The sequence below is a fragment of the Procambarus clarkii genome, chromosome 30 (genome assembly GCF_040958095.1).
Source record: "Procambarus clarkii isolate CNS0578487 chromosome 30, FALCON_Pclarkii_2.0, whole genome shotgun sequence".
In the NCBI taxonomy this organism is placed as follows: Eukaryota; Metazoa; Arthropoda; class Malacostraca; order Decapoda; family Cambaridae; genus Procambarus; species Procambarus clarkii.
The window spans coordinates 26,466,653-26,483,353 of NC_091179.1; the positions used below are offsets into that span (position 1 = coordinate 26,466,653).

Genomic DNA, 16,701 nt, shown 5'->3' on the forward strand with positions numbered 1-16,701 from the left:
GGAGGTCACTTTAGAACAGGAATTCGTACAACTGGTTAGAAATGTTAAAAAAGAGATAAGGAAAGCAAAAAGAAACTATGAAGTTCGCATAGCAGGGCAAGCAAAGACAAATCCTAAAGGGTTTTTTCAGTTATATCGTACTAAGACTAGGGAAAGGATAGGTCCATTAAAAACTGAGACAGGTCAAATAACAGATAGTGATGAAGAGATGAGTAAAATTTTTAATAAATATTTTGTATCTGTATTTACTAAAGAGGAACTTAACAATATGCCTTCAGCCGAACAAGTCTATGTGGGTGGGGACGAGGACAGGTTGACGAGTTTAGCAGTTACCAGGGAGGATGTTCTTAAACAAATAGTAAAACTCAAACCAAACAAATCCCCAGGGCCGGATGAAGTGTTTGCTAGGGTGCTTAAAGAATGCAAAGAGGAGCTTTGTGACCCACTGTCAACCATATTTAATAAATCAATAGAGTCAGGCAGAGTGCCAGAGTTTTGGAAAGTTGCTAATGTGATACCAGTTTTTAAGAAAGGAGATAGATCACTTGCGTCTAACTATCGACCAATTAGCCTAACGTCTATTGTGGGAAAGTTACTCGAATCTATAATAGCAAATAAAATTCGTCTTCATCTTGAAAAACATAAATTAATAATTGAGTCGCAACATGGTTTTATAAATGGCCGTTCATGTTTAACAAATTTGTTATCTTTTTATTCTAGCATTGTTGAGTCAGTTGATAGTGGTAAGGATTGCGATGTTGTATACCTTGACTTTAGCAAAGCTTTTGATACAGTGCCACATGAAAGACTGATTAAAAAAATAGAGTCTCATGGTATTGGGGGTGCTATATTAAGCTGGATTAGGGCATGGCTATACCAAAGGAAACAGAGAGTTAGTATAAATGGAATCAAGTCAGAGTGGGAAAATGTTGTAAGTGGAGTGCCTCAAGGCTCTGTCCTGGGACCTCTGTTGTTTATAATATATATAAATGATTTAGATTCAGGTTTGAGTAGCAACATTTGCAAATTTGCCGATGATACGAAAATCGGTAGGGAAATTAATTCGGAGGAGGACTCACTATCACTTCAAGTTGATCTAGATAGGGTTTTGAAATGGTCAAAGGATTGGCAGATGCAGTTTAATGCTGATAAATGTAAAGTTCTGAGGTTAGGTAATGATGATAGAGTTACAAGATACGAGCTAGATGGTGTTGTGATTGCGAAGTCGGATTGCGAAAGGGATCTGGGAGTTATGATTAGTAAGAATTTAAAACAAAAGGATCAATGCATAAATGTTCGTAATAAGGCAAATCGGACACTTGGATTTATTAATCGCAGCGTTAGTAACAAGACACCTGGTGTGGTTCTCAAGCTATATCTTGCTCTAGTTAGGCCCCATTTAGATTATGCAGTTCAGTTTTGGTCGCCATATTATAGAATGGATATAAATTCACTTGAACGTGTCCAGCGTAGGATGACTAAGTTAATTCCCCAAATTAGAAATCTTTCATATGAAGAAAGATTAACAAAGCTTAAGTTGCATTCACTGGAAAGGCGAAGAGTTAGGGGTGACATGATAGAGGTTTACAAGTGGATGAATGGACATAACCGGGGGGATATTAATAGGGTATTAAAAGTATCAACACAGGACAGAACACGAAACAATGGATATAAATTGGATAAGTTTAGATTTAGGAAAGACTTGGGTAAATACTGGTTCAGTAACAGGGTTGTTGATTTGTGGAACCAATTGCCGCGTAACATTGTGGAGGTGGGGTCCCTCGATTGTTTCAAGCACGGGTTGGACAAGTATATGAGTGGGATTGGGTGGTTATAGAATAGGAGCTGCCTCGTATGGGCCAATAGGCCTTCTGCAGTTACCTTTGTTCTTATGTTCTTATGTTCTTATGCTTCCAATGACCTCTTATAGCTAAGGTAAACATTAAGAATAATTCTAAATATTTTAGCAGATGAATTATAGAAAAACTGGCCATTTACTCGAATTTACCATCACTACCACTGTACCACACAGCCTGGCTACCAACACTACCACTGTACCACACAGTCAGGCTACCAACACTACCACTGTACCACACAGCCTGGCTACCAACACTACCACTGTACCACACAGCCTGGCTACCAACACTACCACTGTACCACACAGCCTGGCTACCAACACTACCACTGTACCACACAGCCTGGCTACCAACACTACCACTGTACCACACAGTCAGGCTACCAACACTACCACTGTACCACACAGCCTGGCTACCAACACTACCACTGTACCACACAGCCTGGCTACCAACACTACCACTGTACCACACAGTCAGGCTACCAACACTACCACTGTACCACACAGTCAGGCTACCAACTGTACCACACAGTCAGGCTACCAACACTACCACTGTACCACACAGTGTAGCTACCAACACTACCACTGTACCACACAGTCAGGCTACCAACACTACCACTGTACCACACAGTCAGGCTACCAACACTACCACTGTACCACACAGTCAGGCTACCAACACTACCACTGTACCACACAGGCTACCAACACTACCCTTGTACCACACAGCCTGGCTACCAACACTACCACTGTACCACACAGCCTGGCTACCAACACTACCACTGTACCACACAGTCAGGCTACCAACACTACCACTGTACCACACAGTGTAGCTACCAACACTACCACTGTACCACACAGTCAGGCTACCAACACTACCACTGTACCACACAGTCAGGCTACCAACACTACCACTGTACCACACAGTCAGGCTACCAACACTACCACTGTACCACATAGTCAGGCTACCAACACTACCACTGTACCACACAGTGTAGCTACCAACACTACCACTGTACCATACAGTCAGGCTACCAACACTACCACTGTACCACAGTCAGGCTACCAACACTACCACTGTACCACACAGCCTGGCTACCAACACTACCACTGTACCACAGTCAGGCTACTAACACTACCACTGTACCACACAGTCAGGCTACCAACTGTACCACACAGTCAGGCTACCAACACTACCACTGTACCACAGTCAGGCTACCAACACTACCACTGTACCACACAGTCAGGCTACCAACTGTACCACACAGTCAGGCTACCAACACTACCACTGTACCACAGTCAGGCTACCAACACTACCACTGTACCACACAGTCAGGCTACCAACTGTACCACACAGTCAGGCTACCAACACTACCACTGTACCACACAGTCAGGCTACCAACACTACCACTGTACCACACAGTCAGGCTACCAACACTACCACTGTACCACACAGTCAGGCTAACAAGCAACAGGGAGCAATTTAGAAGTGAGGAGTGATGAGGGCCACCTGGACAAGTGGCCACCTGGACAAGTGGCCACCTGGACAACTAGCCACCTGGACAAGTGGCCACCTGGACAAGTGGCCACCTGGACAACTAGCCACCTGGACAAGTGGCCACCTGGACAAGTGGCCACCTGGACAAGTGGCCACCTGGACAAGTGGCCACCTGGACAAGTGGCCACCTGGACAAGTGGCCACCTGGACAAGTGGCCACCTGGACAACTAGCCACTTGGACAAGTGGCCACCTGGACAAGTGGCCACCTGGACAAGTGGCCACCTGGACAAGTGGCCACCTGGACATCTGGCCATCACATGTAGAGGTCAAAGTGCACTACGTCACGCGACCCAACCTAAGCCAAGGTCGCCGCGAGACCAAGAGCGCTGGGAGCCTCGGACTCCGACCATACGCGCAGTTCGCCAGGTTGTACCAGGCCTATAACCAGCTACAGGCGGCTGAGAATGGACTGAACTGGATACTACCGACTCATAGCGGAAGCACCAGATAAGGATACTAATGAGTGTGACTGGGAGTGACAGGATAAGAATATATTTGGAGTTACAAGGTGTTTAGAGCCGTGTGGTTGAAGTAGAGGCAGGTGGAGCGTCCCCCAAGCCACGGTCTCTCATGCGGACCACCTCCAGATAAAAGCCAAAGTCAATATTTACCTCGCAGTGCTTACCATATCAAAAGGAAAGACTGGCAGCCACGCTGGGCAGTGTTTGTTTACACATTAGCTCGGCTAGTTTGGTGTGAGATAACACCAACTTGGTGATTATTCAGAGGGTCATTTTGGCCAAGTGTTTCAACCCGTTCTCGCAAATTTAATAAGTCAATATTGACTTATTAAATCTGTGCATAGGTGACATACTTAACATAATAGATACCCTTAAAAAGATTCATAGAAAACACCGACCTTACCTGACCTACTTAGTATGTTAAGATAAGCATCTTATTGCTTCGTAATTACAATTATTACCCAACCTATAATAGGTATAGGTTAAGTAATAATTGTAATTACGAAGCAATAAGATGCTTATCTTAAGATACTAACAAGGTTAGGTAAGGTCGGTGTTTTCTATGAATCTTTTTAAGGGTATCTATTATGTTTAGTATATCACCTATGCACGTAGTTAATAAGTCAATATTGACTTTACGAATTTGCGAGAACGGGTTGAAGTGTTTAGGGGTCGTCCGAGCCTGGCTATCCAGCAGGGGTCGTCCGGGTTAGGACAGACGACTGCGGGTGACGTCTTGGGACACCGACCAAGCAGGCGTGACACAAGACGGAGCAGGAACACCGCCAGGCCCTCGCTCACCTTGGGGGACAACCCTTAACCAAGACATTTATTGAGATATATTTCTGCTTCACTTTATCCCCTCACAAGCATTACCGTCGTCATCACTCTTGTGCCTCTGTACTCACAGGTGTGGTCAATACTGCAGGTGTGGTCAATACTACAGGTGTGCCAGGGTGGTCAATACTGCAGGTGTGCCAAGGTGGTCAATACTGCAGGTGTACCAAGGTGGTCAATACTGCAGGTGTGCCAAGGTGGTCAATACTGCAGGTGTGCCAGGGTGGTCAATACTGCAGGTGTACCAGGGTGGTCAATACTGCAGGTGTGCCTGGGTGGTCAATACTGCAGGTGTACCAGGGTGGTCAATACTGCAGGTGTGCCCGAGTGGTCAATACTCCAGGTGTGCCAGGGTGGTCAATACTGCAGGTGTACCAGTGTGGTCAATACTGCAGGTGTACCCGGGTGGTCAATACTGCAGGTGTACCAGTGTGGTCAATACTGCAGGTGTACCAGTGTGGTCAATACTGCAGGTGTACCAGGGTGGTCAATACTGCAGGTGTACCCGGGTGGTCAATACTGCAGGTGTACCAGGGTGGTCAATACTGCAGGTGTACCAGGGTGGTCAATACTGCAGGTGTACCAGGGTGGTCAATACTGCAGGTGTGCCTGGGTGGTCAATACTGCAGGTGTGCCTGGGTGGTCAATACTGCAGGTGTACCCGGGTGGTCAATACTGCAGGTGTACCCGGGTGGTCAATACTGCAGGTGTACCAGGGTGGTCAATACTGCAGGTGTACCAGGGTGGTCAATACTGCAGGTGTACCAGGGTGGTCAATACTGCAGGTGTACCCGGGTGGTCAATACTCCAGGTGTGCCTGGGTGGTCAATACTGCAGGTGTACCAAGGTGGTCAATACTGCAGGTGTGCCAAGGTGGTCAATACTGCAGGTGTCCCAAGGTGGTCAATACTGCAGGTGTGCCAAGGTGGTCAATACTGCAGGTGAGCCAAGGTGGTCAATACTGCAGGTGTGCCAAGGTGGTCAATACTGCAGGTGTCCCAAGGTGGTCAATACTGCAGGTGTGCCAAGGTGGTCAATACTGCAGGTGAGCCTGGGTGGTCAATACTGCAGGTGTACCAAGGTGGTCAATACTGCAGGTGTGCCAAGGTGGTCAATACTGCAGGTGTGCCAGGGTGGTCAATACTGCAGGTGTACCAGGGTGGTCAATACTGCAGGTGTGCCTGGGTGGTCAATACTGCAGGTGTACCAGGGTGGTCAATACTGCAGGTGTGCCCGAGTGGTCAATACTCCAGGTGTGCCAGGGTGGTCAATACTGCAGGTGTACCAGTGTGGTCAATACTGCAGGTGTACCAGGGTGGTCAATACTGCAGGTGTACCCGGGTGGTCAATACTGCAGGTGTACCAGTGTGGTCAATACTGCAGGTGTACCAGTGTGGTCAATACTGCAGGTGTACCAGGGTGGTCAATACTGCAGGTGTACCCGGGTGGTCAATACTGCAGGTGTACCAGGGTGGTCAATACTGCAGGTGTACCAGGGTGGTCAATACTGCAGGTGTACCAGGGTGGTCAATACTGCAGGTGTGCCTGGGTGGTCAATACTGCAGGTGTGCCTGGGTGGTCAATACTGCAGGTGTACCCGGGTGGTCAATACTGCAGGTGTACCCGGGTGGTCAATACTGCAGGTGTACCAGGGTGGTCAATACTGCAGGTGTACCAGGGTGGTCAATACTGCAGGTGTACCCGGGTGGTCAATACTCCAGGTGTGCCTGGGTGGTCAATACTGCAGGTGTACCAAGGTGGTCAATACTGCAGGTGTGCCAAGGTGGTCAATACTGCAGGTGTCCCAAGGTGGTCAATACTGCAGGTGTGCCAAGGTGGTCAATACTGCAGGTGAGCCAAGGTGGTCAATACTGCAGGTGTGCCAAGGTGGTCAATACTGCAGGTGTCCCAAGGTGGTCAATACTGCAGGTGTGCCAAGGTGGTCAATACTGCAGGTGTCCCAAGGTGGTCAATACTCCAGGTGTGCCAAGGTGGTCAATACCGCAGGTGTGCCAGGGTGGTCAATACTGCAGGTGTACCAAGGTGGTCAATACTGAAGGTGTGCCAAGGTGGTCAATACTGCAGGTGTCCCAAGGTGGTCAATACTGCAGGTGAGCCAAGGTGGTCAATACCGCAGGTGTGCCAGGGTGGTCAACACGTGTGGTTGACATAGTGTAGGTTGGTCTGGTGGCCGCACACACATACACACACACACCCCCCCCTACACACCCCCCCCCCACACACACACACACACACACACATACACACACACACACACACACACACACACACACACACACACACACACACACATACACACACACACACGCCCCCCCCCCCACACACCCTCCCCCCCACACACACACACACACACACACACATACACACACATGCCCCCCCCCACACACACACACGCCCCCCCCCCCTACACACACCCCCCCCACACACACACACACATACACACACACGCCCCCCCCCTACACACACGCCCCCCCCCCTACACACACGCCCCCCCCCCTACACACACGCCCCCCCCCCCACACACACACACACAGGGAACAAACTCCACTACCAAGACCACAACATAAAACAGACATGCACATTCCCAGTCATCAGAGGTCAGTAAGTCACGGCAGGAGTCAGCCAGCACACACACAACAGATACTTCCCGCCGCTGACCACAAAACGCCATAAGGAACAGAACAAGAAACGTCGGCTAAGTGACGTAATTGTAAATACTAAATAAGCGACAATTGCCGAAGATATTGACCATACGAACAACAGAACAGGAAGAATTCTTTAAGTGATTTTACACGACAATAATATTACAAAATGTTTTCGCGTGCCACAAGCCGATATTAACACGTTTGTCGGTTCTCAAAGACTAACGTTTATGAGGACATATGACGAGGTCCTCACTCTGTGTTGTGTGCTTGTAATGTGCCCTCACTGTGTCTCTGTGTGGCCGTGTGTGTGTGTGTGTGTGTGTGTGTGTGTGTGTGTGTGTGTGTGTGTGTGTGCGTGTGTGTGTGTGTGTGTGTGTGTGTGTGTGTGTGTGTGTGTCGGAGAGCACGTGCGTGTGTGTGTGTGTGTGTGTGTGTGTGTGTGTGTGTGTGTGTGTGTGTGTGTGTGTGTGTCGGAGAGCACGTGCGTGTGTGTGTGTGTGTGTGTGTGTGTGTGTGTGTGTGTGTGTGTGTGTGTGTGTGTCGGAGAGCACGTGTGTGTGTGTGTCGGAGAGCACGTGCGTGCGTGTGTGTGTGTGTGTGTGTGTGTGTGTGTGTGTGTGTGTGTGTGTGTGTGTGTGTGTGTGTGTGTGTGTCGGAGAGCACGTGCGTGCGTGCGTGCGTGTGTGTGTGTGTGTGTGTGTGTGTGTGTGTGTGTCGGAGAGCACGTGTGTGTGTGTGTCGGAGAGCACGTGCGTGCGTGTGTGTGTGTGTGTGTGTGTGTGTCGGAAAGCACGTGCGTGCGTGTGTGTGTGTGTGTGTGTGTGTGTGTGTGTGTGTGTGTGTGTGTGTGTGTCGGAGAGCACGTGCGTGCGTGTGTACATGTGTGTACTAACCTAACCTTCATCATGTTCATCCTCCTGGACTCTATCACACTCATTTTGACCATTTAAGTTTACTTTATGTACACTTCCTAAACTACTCAACAGCGACAATGTTCATTGGCCGAATTGCCAAGAACAACATCTAAGAAAATATCATCAGTTTATAAGACGCAAATAAAAGCAACCTCGCAATAGTGGCCAACTGCGTGTTGCATCACACCTTCCATATAACGACCTATTAACAAAAAATTGAACTGGAGAAAACACTTGTTATCTGACTAAGGAAACATTCAAGTGCTTAAGGAGTTGGTGGTGAGGAAAGACTAACGCAAGATCATCTAATGAGCTGTTAAGAACTTGTTAAGTTGGTGGCTGAGATAACAGATACCAGCAGGAAGTTTAGTACCAGCTGTTAGTACACAATAATCAAATAGTTCTTCATTTTTTATATTTTATTTTTTATCGGGAAGATAAGTTACATTTTCAACTTTCCAAGGTTCCGACGATTGAGTCTCAGATTAAAGATAGCGTTCCACCCTTGTCCACCCGTTCCACTCTTGTCCACCCGTTCCACCCTTGTCCACCCGTTCCACCCTTGTCCACCCGTTCCACCCTTGTCCACCCGTTCCACCCTTGTCCACCCGTTCCACTCTTGTCCACCCGTTCCACCCTTGTCCACCCGTTCCACTCTTGTCCACCCGTTCCACCCTTGTCCACCCGTTCCACCCTTGTCCACCCGTTCCACCCTTGTCCACCCGTTCCACCCTTGTCCACCCGTTCCACCCTTGTCCACCCGTTCCACTCTTGTCCACCCGTTCCACCCTTGTCCACCCGTTCCACTCTTGTCCACCCGTTCCACTCTTGTCCACCCGTTCCACTCTTGTCCACCCGTTCCACTCTTGTCCACCCGTTCCACTCTTGTCCACCCGTTCCACCCTTGTCCACCCGTTCCACTCTTGTCCACCCGTTCCACCCTTGTCCACCCGTTCCACCCTTGTCCACCCGTTCCACTCTTGTCCACCCGTTCCACTCTTGTCCACCCGTTCCACTCTTGTCCACCCGTTCCACCCTTGTCCACCCGTTCCACTCTTGTCCACCCGTTCCACTCTTGTCCACCCGTTCCACTCTTGTCCACCCGTTCCACTCTTGTCCACCCGTTCCACTCTTGTCCACCCGTTCCACCCTTGTCCACCCGTTCCACTCTTGTCCACCCGTTCCACCCTTGTCCACCCGTTCCACCCTTGTCCACCCGTTCCACTCTTGTCCACCCGTTCCACTCTTGTCCACCCGTTCCACCCTTGTCCACCCGTTCCACCCTTGTCCACCCGTTCCACCCTTGTCCACCCGTTCCACTCTTGTCCACCCGTTCCACCCTTGTCCACCCGTTCCACCCTTGTCCACCCGTTCCACCCTTGTCCACCCGTTCCACTCTTGTCCACCCGTTCCACTCTTGTCCACCCGTTCCACCCTTGTCCACCCGTTCCACCCTTGTCCACCCGTTCCACTCTTGTCCACCCGTTCCACTCTTGTCCACCCGTTCCACTCTTGTCCACCCGTTCCACCCTTGTCCACCCGTTCCACTCTTGTCCACCCGTTCCACCCTTGTCCACCCGTTCCACCCTTGTCCACCCGTTCCACCCTTGTCCACCCGTTCCACTCTTGTCCACCCGTTCCACTCTTGTCCACCCGTTCCACCCTTGTCCACCCGTTCCACCCTTGTCCACCCGTTCCACCCTTGTCCACCCGTTCCACTCTTGTCCACCCGTTCCACTCTTGTCCACCCGTTCCACCCTTGTCCACCCGTTCCACTCTTGTCCACCCGTTCCACCCTTGTCCACCCGTTCCACCCTTGTCCACCCGTTCCACCCTTGTCCACCCGTTCCACCCTTGTCCACCCGTTCCACTCTTGTCCACCCGTTCCACTCTTGTCCACCCGTTCCACTCTTGTCCACCCGTTCCACCCTTGTCCACCCGTTCCACTCTTGTCCACCCGTTCCACCCTTGTCCACCCGTTCCACCCTTGTCCACCCGTTCCACTCTTGTCCACCCGTTCCACTCTTGTCCACCCGTTCCACTCTTGTCCACCCGTTCCACCCTTGTCCACCCGTTCCACTCTTGTCCACCCGTTCCACTCTTGTCCACCCGTTCCACCCTTGTCCACCCGTTCCACTCTTGTCCACCCGTTCCACCCTTGTCCACCCGTTCCACCCTTGTCCACCCGTTCCACTCTTGTCCACCCGTTCCACTCTTGTCCACCCGTTCCACTCTTGTCCACCCGTTCCACCCTTGTCCACCCGTTCCACCCTTGTCCACCCGTTCCACTCTTGCCCGAAACGCATTGCGTAATAGTGGCTTTAGGCACTGTATGTACTAGCTCTACCTATATATCAATCCATTAACGTAACATCACTTGTATGTATGTACCTTACCTGAATAAACATATTTATTTTATTTTTTTATTTTATTTAAACAGTTTATCTTTATCTACCCTGTCAATTCCTCAAAGAATTTTGTTGGTAGTAATCATGTCTCCTCTTACTCTTTTGTCTTCTAGTGTCGTAAAGTGCATTTCGCTCAGCCTTTCCTCGTAACTCATGCCTCTTAGTTCTGGGACTAGTCTAGTGGCATATCACTGAACTTTTTCCAGCTTCGTCTTGTGCTTGACAAGGTACGGGCTCCATGCTGGGGCCGCATACTCCAGGATTGGTCTTACATATGTGGTGTACAAGATTCTGAATGATTCCTTACACAGGTTCCTGAACGCTGTTCTGATGTTAGCCAGCCTCGCATATGCCGCAGACGTTATTCTTTTTATCTGGGCTTCAGGAGACAGGTTTGGTGTGATATCAACTTTGGTGTGATATATATAAATATATATATATATATATATATATATATATATATATATATATATATATATATATATATATATATATATATATATATATAATATAAACCGGTGCCCTGCAGGGCTGGTGACGGCTAGAGGCAAGGAAGCCGAGAAGGGTCGCCCATGAACAGTTTTTCTCCTTAGTTGTGTCGACGGCTAGAGTTAACACCCTCAAAGGGACTTGTGTCTGTTAGAAGAACTCAAGAGTCCAAGTTGTCGACACAGACCAGGCTCGCGCTGTTGGGCTACTTCGAGGCAGCCCAACATTTAGTTGGTGGGGCTCATCCCGACCGCTGCTATAGAGATAGAGAGAGTAAAAGGCCAGGTAGCCGTGGTGCTGACACTAGCTAGCTTACACTACCCACGTCTGGTGTAAACACCATCTACATATATAGTTGGCGCTTCCCAAAGGTGACATCGTGTATAAAAACACTTCAAACACACTTATGCCTGGCTGAACGTCCTTCATGCATGTTCAAGGCTGGTCTGGTGGCGCTACGGCTATCCGGATACGGAAGGGCGTTCGTGTAGTCTCGCTTCAGGTAAGTCTACACACTCCATTAAACTAAATATTCGTGATGGAAAAAGTTTCTTAAGAATTGCGATAATTCTGTCCATGGCTGACAAATCAGGAGAACTGACCATTCCCCAGTTTCTTAAATGAGCTAAAATGAATATATTTAAGCAGTACATGAGGGAAAAGTGATAATTGGTGAATACTGTTTACTCTAAGCCGGTTGCTAGTGTGAGCTGCTTTTAGTGAACGGTTATTATTATTTCGGTTAAGTCGCATTTTTTTGCATATTTACGATACATAAACACAGTCTCAACCCTGAAAATGGCATATAAGAAGAAGTAGTAAAATGCAGATTTTTGCGCTAAAGATCCACCGAAAAAGGTGAAGCAGAGTCTTAATTGTTTGCAAAACTTAAATGAACAGTTAATGCTTCGTGGAGGAGGTGTGACAGACGGCGCCACAACACACACCTGCAGTGTGGCAGACGGCGCCACAACACACACCTGCAGTGTGACAGACGGCGCCACAACACACACCTGCAGTGTGACAGACGGCGCCACAACACACACCTGCAGTGTGACAGACGGCACCACAACACACCTGCAGTGTGACAGACGGCGCCACAACACACCTGCAGTGTGACAGACGGCACCACAACACACACCTGCAGTGTGGCAGACGGCACCACAACACACCTGCAGTGTGACAGACGGCACCACAACACACACCTGCAGTGTGACAGACGGCGCCACAACACACACCTGCAGTGTGACAGACGGCACCACAACACACCTGCAGTGTGACAGACGGCGCCACAACACACACCTGCAGTGTGACAGACGGCACCACAACACACCTGCAGTGTGACAGACGGCGCCACAACACACCTGCAGTGTGACAGACGGTGCCACAACACACCTGCAGTGTGACAGACGGTGCCACAACACACACCTGCAGTGTGACAGACGGCGCCACAACACACCTGCAGTGTGACAGACGGCGCCACAACACACCTGCAGTGTGACAGACGGTGCCACAACACACCTGCAGTGTGACAGACGGTGCCACAACACACACCTGCAGTGTGACAGACGGCGCCACAACACACACCTGCAGTGTGACAGACGGTACCACAACACACCTGCAGAGAGACAGACGGCGACACAACACACACCTGCAGTGTGACAGACGGCGCCACAACACACACACCTGCAATGTGACAGACGGCGCCACAACTCACACACCTGCAGTGTGGCAGACGGCGCCACAACTCACACACCTGCAATGTGACAGACGGCGCCACAACTCACACACCTGCAGTGTGACAGACGGCGCCACAACACACACCTGCAGTGTGACAGACGGTACCACAACACACCTGCAGTGAGACAGACGGCGACACAACACACACCTGCAGTGTGACAGACGGCACCACAACACACACCTGCAGTGTGACAGACGGCGCCACAACTCACACACCTGCAGTGTGGCAGACGGCGCCACAACACACACACCTGCAGTGTGGCAGACGGCGCCACAACACACACCTGCAGTGTGACAGACGGCACCACAACACACACCTGCAGTGTGACAGACGGCGCCACAACACACACACACCTGCAGTGTGGCAGACGGCGCTACAACACACACACCTGCAGTGTGGCAGACGGCGCCACAACACACACACCTGCAGTGTGGCAGACGGCGCCACAACACACACCTGCAGTGTGATAGACGGCACCACAAGACACACCTGCAGTGTGACAGACGGCGCCACAACACACACACCTGCAGTGTGGCAGACGGCGCCACAACACACACACCTGCAGTGTGACAGACGGCACCACAACACACACCTGCAGTGTGACAGACGGCGCCACAACACACACACCTGCAGTGTGACAGACGGCGACACAACACACACACCTGCAGTGTGACAGACGGCGCCACAACACACACACCTGCAGTGTGACAGACGGCACCACAACACACACCTGCAGTGTGATGGGGACCACCACTGGAACACTCAGGCATTATATACATTGTTCATCACCTGAACCTTCACTATACATGTCTTATCATACCAACGGCTCCTCAGGGGTCACCAGTGTCCACCTCTGCTGTCTTATCCTGCTTTTCTCTGCCTGGAAAACATCTCCTCTGGTTCTTGTCTGCTGTGTTTGCATCTTTATCTCCTTCAGCTTATCTCTCATAACTCAAATGTCGAATTTGTGGTAATAGTCTTGTTGCTACTAAGTCTTTGTCCTTGGGATCTTTGCACCTTACACATTGAGATCTTCGTGATATGTTGCACATTCCAACACTGGATGGTCCCGCAAGCCAATATGCAACTGGCAACTCCACACCCCAGAAGGATTCGAACCCAGACAGCCAAGAGCACTATGCACGTGGCGTACCTTGTAACGTACCTGTGTTTCCCAGGGTTTGATTCCTTGCCTAGTCATATAATTATTCTGTTTATTTTATTCTTTTAATGCCAGTTTCTGGATTCTCAGTGTGATATTTAGAACAATAAATTATCTGTTTTCTTTGCCAGTGCCGCTAGCCTACTTTTCCCTAAATTTGTAATTCCATGTTGGTCACATTTCTCCTTTATCCTCTTCCATAACTTTATATTAGTTGGGGTCAAATTCCAAAAGCATTTGTCTGGCCACTTGTGTAGCTTTTGGTCCTGACGTTCTGTTTTCTGCTGGTTGTATGCGACTCGTCACTTTATCATCTGAAAATGGAAAATGATGACATGGAAGAACCCATTTTTGCTGGTAAATTGTTGACTCAAAGAAAAGACCAGTAGTGAGCCGTGTGAGGCAGAACCTCGTTATCTCAGTCATCCTCATTGTGACTGTTAACTTTGCTGCAGGTAACTCTGTATCCTGTCTAGGACCTGTTCTGATATACTGGCTCGGGGTACTGATGGGGTGCTGATGGGGTGCTGATGGGGTACTGATGGGGTGCTGATGGGGTGCTGATGGGGTACTGATGGGGTGCTGATGGGGTGCTGATGGGGTACTGATGGGGTACTGATGGGGTGCTGATGGGGTGCTGATGGGGTACTGATGGGGTACTGATGGGGTACTGATGGGGTGCTGATGGGGTACTGATGGGGTGCTGATGGGGTGCTGATGGGGTGCTGATGGGGTGCTGATGGGGTACTGATGGGGTGCTGATGGGGTGCTGATGGGGTGCTGATGGGGTGCTGATGGGGTACTGATGGGGTACTGATGGGGTACTGATGGGGTGCTGATGGGGTACTGATGGGGTGCTGATGGGGTGCTGATGGGGTACTGATGGGGTACTAAGGGTCTCCATATTTAAAACTCCTTCCATCTGTCTTCTGTGAAATGTCGATTATTGTGTCGTAAAATTATCTTAAGATTCATTTGCTTCTCTTCCCGGCACCCATGATAGTTGTGAGTCAAGAAGTGTGACCCCAGCAGCCCGGCACCCATGATAGTTGTGAGTCAAGAAGTGTGACCCCAGCAGACGCTCCACTTCCCTCTGCCTCAATATTCTCTTGCACGTTGGGGACACTTAACTTTGTGGCTCTTTGTATGAAATATTGGAATTGCTGTTGCTTTCTTTTCATGGCTCCAAGAGTATATAGTACCATTGTCTGCAGAGGTTAGTGGGTTTAATCAGGGTTTTCGCTGTTTACTTTAGCAGCCAAGGGATGGCCAGGATGGATTTAACACATCTTGGTGATTTAGTTATTTCTGTACTCTTGCCTCTGTTACCACCATTATGTCTTTAATTCCTCCCTTATTCTTTGTCTCTCTTTGTCATATCTTATTCCTTGTGGTGTTCGCATCTATACTGCTATGGAACTCTGCTGGTGTTGTGTACATCTTCACTCTAACAGCTGGTTTCCATCTTCAGTCTAATAACCCGGTAGTTTAATGTGATCCGTCTTCTGGCAGGCTCAACCTGCAGCCTTCACTCTTCTTGGTCTTTGTTGCTACATAACTTGTACACTTTGCCTCACACTTTATTATAGTATGTTCACTTCAAACAGATCTGTTTGTTTCTCTGTTGTCGCCGTTAGATTTCTTGCCTGCTTTTCTGTACCTGTTATTGACATCATTCCAGGTCTTGTTGAACCATAGGTCAGCTCTCGTCTCCCTACACATTGCCTCGTAGGTATATATATCTCCCCTACACGTCTTCAGGTGAGCAGCTCTATTACTTGAAATTGAAATTGAAATAAGTTTATTGAGGTAAAATACACACAAAGGGATGAGGTAGCTCAAGCTATTCTCACCCCGTTCAGTACAACGTGCTAGTACATACATAGACACACATCACAAACAATAAACCTGTTACCAAACATTCTGAGAGATAAACATGTACATTTCCTCACTCCATTACTTCATTAACCTTAAGGAGAGAGCTGCGACCCAACCCATCGTCGTGGCAGGTCAGCTGGCCATTCTCCTGCCCAAGACAGTATCTAACTGCACATCCACAACTCCGCTTGCACCCTGCCCAAGACAGTATCTAACTGCGCATCCACAACTCCGCTTGCACCAGCAAAACTTATCACCTATTTTATATTTGTGAAAAAAACTCCAAAATGTTTTTTTTGGTGATTTTTCGCTTCTTTGTTGCTAGCAGGTTGTAATGATCCTCGGGTTGCACTCCTCTGGTGTCTCTCTTAGTCGCGTTGTTGCTAGCAGGTTGTAATGATCCTCGGGTTGCACTCCTCTGGTGTCTCTCTTAGTCGCGTGTGTGTGTATACACTCAACAGTGCACACACACACACACACACACACACACACACACACACACACACACACACACACACACACACACACACACACACACACGCACACACACACATACACACACACACACACATGTATAGATGAACTGCAGAAGGCAGCAACACTAGCCCACAGAATGAGAGCGAAGCTGCTGATCATGAGGGACCTAAATCATGGAGAGATAAATTGGGAATCAAGGAATCCCCATGGAGGGGACGAAACGTGGGGAGCAAAATTAGTAGATGTTATAGACAGG

The 16,701-nt window shown here is 49.3% G+C and overlaps 1 protein-coding gene across 1 annotated transcript; it reads right to left on the minus strand.

Annotated features, from left to right (window-relative positions):
- Positions 1-8,775: 8,775 nt before the first annotated feature.
- LOC123765671 (uncharacterized PE-PGRS family protein PE_PGRS24-like) lies at positions 8,776-10,596 on the minus strand. Its single transcript, XM_045754355.2, has one exon. It carries the CDS (start codon positions 10,594-10,596, stop codon positions 8,776-8,778), a length of 1,821 nt encoding a protein of 606 aa, XP_045610311.2.
- Between the last annotated feature and the right edge of the window lie 6,105 nt (positions 10,597-16,701).